This window comes from Trachymyrmex septentrionalis, unplaced genomic scaffold (assembly GCF_001594115.1).
Source record: "Trachymyrmex septentrionalis isolate Tsep2-gDNA-1 unplaced genomic scaffold, Tsep1.0 scaffold223, whole genome shotgun sequence".
NCBI lineage: Eukaryota > Metazoa > Arthropoda > Insecta > Hymenoptera > Formicidae > Trachymyrmex > Trachymyrmex septentrionalis.
The window spans coordinates 119070-127361 of NW_017305379.1; the positions used below are offsets into that span (position 1 = coordinate 119070).

The following is an 8292-nucleotide window of genomic DNA, read 5'->3' on the forward strand; positions in this document are numbered from 1 at the left end:
TCAGAACTACTCTAGATTTATTGCATTACAATTTCTCCTCCGTGACTTTAACGGTAATTAGAACAATGTATAGCGAAGATAACGAAACTCAGATGGAAAGTTGCAATACAGTTTTTCTTTCGCGTTACAGAATCGCGTCCCGTCACTCTTGGGTATCATTCGTATAATTACTATCGTACAAGAAGCGGAATGAACGTGCGTGTGTATAGTTCGGTTTGTACTGCGATCGTTACAAAGTATCCTTTCCGTTCCGAATAAGAGAGACGTTGGGCAAGAAACACACAGACGTGCAAGAGGAACTCCGCGTTCAGAAGCGAACGAGAGTCGCGTATCGTTAGCTTACCGCGAAACGTCAAGCAAGAAAAGAGTAGCGGCGCATGCAAGAATTCTTAAGAATAAGGTGTAACGTACGTTTTCAGAGCCTCGGGCCATCTGTAAATAATACTTGCTAGAGAACAACTGTATCTATCGTATATAGAGCCGCACTTGAGATCGAGATGCGCGACTAAATGTTTATACAATATAAGATATGTTAATAGTATACGTTGCGCTCGTTTAGAATCCAGTTGTCTCGTCAACTCGAAAAGAGTATCAATAATAACGCGAATATATATTTATATTGCGAGGTCAAGTCACTTAAGTCTCACAGATTTTAATCGCATATTCTACATAGCGATGTTAATTAAAATAATTAATTTATAACGTGCACGTTTGCTAATTACCAGTTATGGAATAGAACACTAATTTAATTTGTCATCAGTTGCAATATTTTACATGGAAATAATGATTGTAGTGAAGTACAAGTTTAGCTAAATATATAAATCTGAAAATAATTTTGTTGAACTATCGAAATAATTATAATAAACTAAGCTAATTACTAGATTGTCAAAACTTTTGGTGATACCGTTCATCATGCTTGAATTTTCTATCTAATTATTTAAATAGTCCTACAAAATTATTTTCAAATCTACATCTATATATTTAAATTTTAGATATTTCACCAAAACTTATGTACGCATCATTTATATACATTTACGTATGTTCTATTTATATTTTCATCTGAATTCCAACGTAGTTATAAATAATGTATAAAAATATTTAAATAAATCTGGAAATTTTTCGTGTTCTGTACCATAAGAATGTTATTATATAATATTACGATAAGTATATTACTTCGTTAGAAAGAAATCCATGCGATTTGTGCGATTATATCCACGACGCGGCTCAATTACAATCCGCTAGTCTTTTTAAAAGTGAACGTAATGACGAAGTGATTTCTATGGTAATATGTGATATGTTGCGCAGATCAGTTAATAGTACGTTTCAAGTGACAAGTGATGTAACGGTGTCCGGTAAGATACAATGGAAATGTAACGACATTCACCTGATCTGGCGAGAGAGAACTGTCCGCCGAGGCGTTCCTTTCCATGTTCGCCGCGGTCCGCTCGGTTTTACAGCTGTTGTGATACTCTGCTTTCGCCTTCTCAACCTTCTGCAAAAGTTTCGCCCATGGCTTCTGCGCCTTCTTAAACGAGTCTTCCATTTCCTTGCGCTCCTTCAGGGTCATCATCGACTGCAATCACGGAACCAAACCCGTGCGACATCAGCCACTATCACAGAAACTCATTTAAAGTAAATCATTAGTTGACAAACATTAGAGAACTATTTTAATAAGTATATGACAATCGATAACTCAAAATAAATAAGTATTGATATTTTCGGTCGTTGAATGAGACCTTACGCCTAATAATTTCTATAAATTTTAAACATTTCACCACTTTGTGCTTTTACAACCACGTGCCGATTACTATTCGGTCTTGAAACATAGTGTTATGCCAAAGCTGAAAATGTAATGTCATATTATTAAATTCACAATCAAATTAATATATAACTGATGCCAATAAGCTTATAAATCTAGAAGGAGTTTATTGCGAAAATCAGAGAATTAAACCTCATATTTTCAAATTAGTGGAAAATAAATTAAGATCATTCGAAACTTACGCCGTTTATTATTTTCTCATTCAAAAATACGAGAGAAATGGAAACAGTCTAGCGATCTTGTCGTCCATCATTCCACGAGAAAAATTCAGAAATTTCATGATATGATTTCGAAATCGAAATTTAAATAATTCATCGATCTCAATGATACCGCCCTTTTACCTTGTGATACGTATCCTTCTGCCACGTTTTGACTTGTTGAACGATGTCGTTACAGAGGTTCTCTTTAACCCTGAGATGAAGATCGCAGAGCCTGTCGGATTCCACCAGGACGCCCTTCCACGCTGCTTCGGTTGTACCGTACTCGGGTCCCTTCTCGATCTTATCGTTCCAATTCTTCGACCAGTTTTTGAGCGCCTTGGCATAGTTCTTCTCGATCTCTGCCCTTTCCTGAACCAGAGCTATCAAACTGTCACAGAGCTTGTGGCCGTCCTCGATCCTCCTCGTCGTTCGCTTGTAGTTAGCCGGCTCCCAGAAGGAGTCTGACGTCGCTATCAGCATGTTGTCGTCGCTGTGATGTGACATCTTAGCCTAAGTCGAGAAATCCCCTTCACCTGGAAATCAAAGTAGAACGGAAAATTAGAAAGATGACAAAGTTATTCAATAAGTGGCGGAAAGAAATTTGATAATGCGTCATACAAAATTTTATAATACATATAAGTGGTATTTAATTTAGGCACCTTTGTATCATCGTGTACTAATAGCTTTTGAGTCCACATACGCGAGGTGAAAAAAATCTCTCGTAAATTACGGTCATTACTGTTTCTACATGGAACGGTTGTAAGACTGATAAACACTATTATATAGGACTCATTTGATGAAGAATACAATAGAGACTTAATAAGAGAAAAAGTTATTCAAAGATGAATATATTATTACAAAACAATAAAGAAAAGAATTAATATGAAATGAATATATTATTACAAAACAATAAAGAAAAGAATTCAATTAGGAGAATAAGAAATTACAATATGTTATTACTAGTTGTGCGAAGTATCATTTAATACGTGATATTTGAGCAGCTATTCACATCGTTCGATTAGAAGTATTGAATTAGAAATATTGAATTAGAAATATTGATTAGAAAAATATCGATAAGAAATATTTATTTAATGAATGATATATCTTATACTGCCTTAGAGAAAAAAATACTACAAACGTATTCATGCAGATTTTAATTTTTATTTGAATATCCAATTAATCGGTTTCTACACAACAATTAAATAATAGTATTATCAGAATAGATTTCTTATTCTATGTATTTTTATTAAATATAGCGCCATCTTTCTCTGTTTTATGTTTCGAAAAGTTGCAAATTCCTTGGAGCCTTGGATTATCGGTGAGGAATTCATGAGCTGTAAACGGACGTGTGTAGCTATTCCTACGTAGGAATGTTGAATATTTGCTAGAGCGAGCATGGGTAGTTATTGGATTACGCTTTGGTTTGGATCATCGATTGGCCCAATTCGCGAAGCCATCACATTTCTGCTTCGACATTCGTATGTGCTGACACGTCGTGATATGTTTACGTATCTTGTGGATTTTTCGCTCCGCGTATAATGTATTATTATAGGAATAACACACTAAGGCATTGGTTTCGCGCAAGCAAAGTTTTATAAATCTTTTTTAAGTGATCGACAAATTCATTCGTATATGATTTTTCATTTTCATCTAAAATAATCCAATCAAATTAGACATGAATTATGTCGATGCGGTGTTTATGTCAATCAGAGATATGCCGTTCTTTTTTATTTTTCAAAAAAAAAAAAAAACAAACAAAAAAAAACCGAGAAACTCATTGAATAAAACTGTCATTGAGAGGATACTCTTTTGGAATCACTCTGAGTCTCTCGCAAAGCGTGATTTTATTGCAAGGCGGCAAGTCAAGAGAATGAAAACTAGCGTTTGTGCGATGCTGCGCGTGTGGTGATTCTCGATTGGGTCAAGCGGACTAACAATTAGGTGCAACGGCTCGGCGAGGCTCGTTCGTATGCAAATGCAGTGCATCTAGCATGCATTCTCCGGCTCTAGTCATCAACGGTTACGGAATTGCTTGATGGAATTTTATGGCTAACAATATCAGCGTTGCTTGTTGTGTTCTAACAGCGTGAATTATAAAGTATAAAAACAGCTTCATTTCTTTCAAACAAGAAAAAAAAGGTATCCCAAGCTATTCCAAATGCTTAATAAATGCATAACAGAAAAATTTTTTAATTGTAGAAAAAAGAGATTAGACTTTTTAGATATTTAAAAAATTTTTAAATATCAGAATATAAATTCTTGTTGTTATCGAGTATATATGTATAACTATCAAAAGTTTTGTAATCGAGTATTAAAATCTACACGTTAAATTGCTCTTCATTAGAAAAATATACGAACAATGCGACGTATGGAATCGCAAGAAAATGAATCAAAAAGGAAGCAAGTGGCTGCGTTTAGTCGACGAGACAATAGTCATTCGTGAATATATGGGAGTGTTCGTGGACCGTGCGTCGAGAAACGTCCTTGCTGAAAACCGAAGTCTCCGGTGAAAGTCGACGAGAATGAGATCTAGGGACGCGAGATCCGTCGTTCCGTAGATTGTAAGATACCTCATTGTGGAGAGAGAAAAAATTAAAGTTCCGTTGTTTCTTCGGTTCTTGAGCTCGTCTTCTCGTGCTGCAAGTCGACAAGTTGCGAGGGAAATGAAAAAGCACCGATTGCATCAGTCAAGAAGAGTTAAATGTATAATTACACTATCTGAATTGAAAGATCAAAGATATTGATTTCACGATGAAAGTTAATTGCATAATTATGAGAAAAAGAAAAAGGAATGCAGACAAATTTTTTAACTAATAATCAAATTCACATTTTTTAATTAGTAATCAAATTCATAATTATAACAAATACTGAAGTTAAGAAGAGTTAATGTAATGAAATTACTATCTGAACTGAAAGATCGAAGTACTGATTTCACGAAAGCGAATTGCATAATTGTGAGAAAGAGAAATGCAGACAAACTTTATCACATTCTTTAAGGAGTAATCGTATTCATATATTTATGACGAATATTGAAATCTATATCCGTTAAAAATCTAGATCTAAATCTCATGATTTATCGTATTTCTTAGCTACTTCTGGAGCTAGTTGCATGCCTAAATGATTAAAATTATTAGGTATTACGTATAATAAACTATCGTTTCTTGAAAATTATCGTGCAGTGCTTTGATTTATTGGATGTTCGCATAGAAATTTGCAGAGTTATTTGCGCACTGCGGCAAGAAATATCGACGAAGGTTTAGCGGTTCTCCAGACTATATAAAATTTGCATGGGTTTTAATGCAAATGCTTATAGGAATGATATATTCTTGAACAGTTCTGTAATATGCATATAGAATCATACGTTTACGTATCTTAGATAAATGCATTTGTGCCGTGCAACTGTGCACTTTCTCTCAACAAGTATCATAGTGAAATAGAAGACTGTATAATCTTCAAAGAATCATAACCAACATTTATGCTCGTTTCTACGTAGATTAACTTTAATCTTGGCTTAACTTACTTTTTAACTTTTCTTGATTCTAAGAAAAGGGTAACGAGTAAATTAAACCGAGATTCAAGTTGATCTACATTAGTAGAAATAAACATTAGACATTAAAAGACAGCACTTTTGCATTGTAAAAGATTATGTCTGTATTTCTTGAGACTGAGATCTTTTTAATTTTTTCTTAACATAATTATTGCAACGTGGTATTTTATTAGTATCTCAGTGCGTGGCATTTTATTGATTATTGATCAACAGGAAAGTCCAAATAATTTGGATGCTGTAAAGATTAGACTACGTTGACGTCTGTAGGGAGGAAGAGGAAGAAATCATAAAGGTGACGAAGGAGAATAAGGAGGCGTAGGCCGAGGAATGCCACCAGACCAGCCCAGGGAATGACCGATCAGCTTGGGTAGGTCGAGGAGAAGGTCATATCAAGGTTCCGAGTTGAAATCCAATTTTCGGCGTCATGAACAGGTGAAATAAAGAATTGTAGCTTTCCATCTCGCGTGTATGAAACACGCTACACGTTTCCTCGACGGTCGAGCCCTTTCCTTCGCTTCGAACTCGATCGGAATGGGCACGGTCGTTCTGGATCGTGGAATGTTGCTCCGCTGGCCGGATCGCTCGCGATCTCGAAGGCGCTGTTGAGCGTGAACGATTAATCGATTACGCTCTTCTTCGTGCAAAACCGCAGGATTTGTCGGCGGACTGTGGCGGACAAAGGCGGAGCTTATATCGTAACTACTAGCATAAGATACGATTGACGCGAGTCATGGTTCACGTAATGAGTTTTTTAATCACAGCTAAAATAGTCTAACGATATACTAAATAATTGGATATTGGACTTAACGAGACTAGACTTCGGAAATACAGTGTAATTTATCATCGATGAGGAAGCAGTGCAAGTATGTATCTACAGATTATACCTTATATAGATTATAGATTAGAGCCTATATATTAGATTTTGTACAATATTATTTGTATTTTATGTATATATATCAAATATTATTATATATATTAAAATCTTGAATTTAATTAGATTAAATTGGGCACCTTAGAAAGTAATTGGGATCAATGTTAAATCCTTATAATTATGTGTGTCACCGTAATGTGAAATTTTCAAGTACTTATGCTTGCTAAATAAGGTCGTCTTCAACCTTAAAAAAAAAAAAAACGATAATTAGAGCTAAATTACACGCATGACATTGAGGTAACGTGTATGCGGTTGACATTTCAAAAGCGTGCCGCAATGTTGGAAAATGCCGCGTATGCAGATACCGTAAAATATGTCACTCATATTTTCGTGAATAGCAAGGTCGAGCCATGCGTAGCTCTGTTAAAAGAAATTTTTTATATTGTACCTCGATAAAACTGAATGTGCGGAATTTAATAATTGCGATCGTGCAATTGTACCGTATTTGTTATTCGCATTTGTAAATTTCGTTATTAACAGCAAAATCTCGTGAAAAAGTATAAATTGTGTTTAAATCAGATATTTCTCAAATTTTTTTTTCGATTATCTTTATTTATAAAAATAAACTAGAATTTTCAGCGTAGAATTATACAATATAAAGTTCACGTATATCTTCATTTAGCAGTAATTTTATTCGCAGCTGCACCAGCATTATAAGTTTTATAATTTTCCGATTTATTGATGATAAAAATTGTAAGTTAATAAAAACGTCTGTCGGTTATTAACGATAGAATACCTTCGGTAACAACCTGACTTTGCGCTAATGGCGCGTGCAAGAGAAACGCACGAATGTATCATATGCTGAATCATTATTGTCGCGCCGTTGTTTTGTTATGTCATTATTATCGCGTATAAGGGTGTCTGGTGCATCGTACGTGCGTTATATCTTCCCGAGTATCTTCTTAAGCATGCACACGTGTTGCCCTCGTTGAAAGTTGTACGCTTTCACGTACAAACCAGTACGAGGCCGCGAAATTCTACATGTATTGTACAATGGTTGAAAATTCGTAAAGTGTAATTTTGTTCCCCATAATTTTTTTATCTTTCAAATTCCACTTCTTTAATCAAAGAAAATTGCAAATGATAAAATACGAGAGAAAAGGATGCGATAAGCCACTTTTTATGTGTAGCGCAATTACGTGCACAATTACAACACATTTAATAAAACAAATATCTACAGAGTCATTTAGTTACGAATACACGTAATTATTTTTAGAATATGAAAACATAAAAATATTTTATCTAATAAAATAAACAGAAAAATATGTCCTAATAAAACACATTTCCATCTAAAAAACAGTGTTTGTATAAATTTCGAATTTTTTTTTATATTTTTACATATTTCTGTTCATGCTACGAGAAGAAATAGAATATGTTAAAAATGAAATTTGTTAAAATTAATTTAACGCAGAAAATTGTGGAGAAAGAAATTCTTTCTTCAAAGAGAAATAGAGGAGACAGAAATAATTCTATAAAAATCGCTCGAGCGTCGCGGCAGATGAACTTCGCGCAGTCTTTGTGTTTTTTCGAAACGCTCCGGTTGCAGATGACATCACGTATTCATCTTCGCTCCGGATGAAGTGTCTTGTGGCTGAAAGCGCGTGGATAAGATAAAGGGCTTGTAAATAAACGTGACTAACCATAATCTCTCGCGTGCAGTGACGAGAAGATGTGAACGCCCCTCCACGATGCAACTTCTAAATAGCAGGGGTGATTAACGACGTACAGGATTTGCACAGAATTATTTATACATCCTCCTTTATTTATCGATACGTAAATAACAATGGAACACACA

At 34.8% G+C, this 8292-nt stretch overlaps 1 protein-coding gene across 4 annotated transcripts in view; it reads right to left on the reverse strand.

Moving 5' to 3' along the window:
* Nucleotides 1-8292, reverse strand: part of LOC108748499 (protein kinase C and casein kinase substrate in neurons protein 1) — a 62229-nt gene that overhangs the window by 7404 nt on the left and 46533 nt on the right. For 3 of the 4 annotated variants that reach the window (XM_018486717.1, XM_018486714.1, XM_018486715.1), the window contains exons 2-4: nucleotides 2161-2552; nucleotides 1385-1573; nucleotides 412-432 (exon numbers count right to left, since the gene is read on the reverse strand). In XM_018486717.1, the coding sequence (XP_018342219.1) occupies nucleotides 412-432; nucleotides 1385-1573; nucleotides 2161-2523 (573 nt within the window). In that variant the 5' untranslated portion in view covers nucleotides 2524-2552. The remainder of the gene's footprint in view (nucleotides 1-411; nucleotides 433-1384; nucleotides 1574-2160; nucleotides 2553-8292) is intronic. The other variant, XM_018486716.1, reaches the window with a different exon arrangement.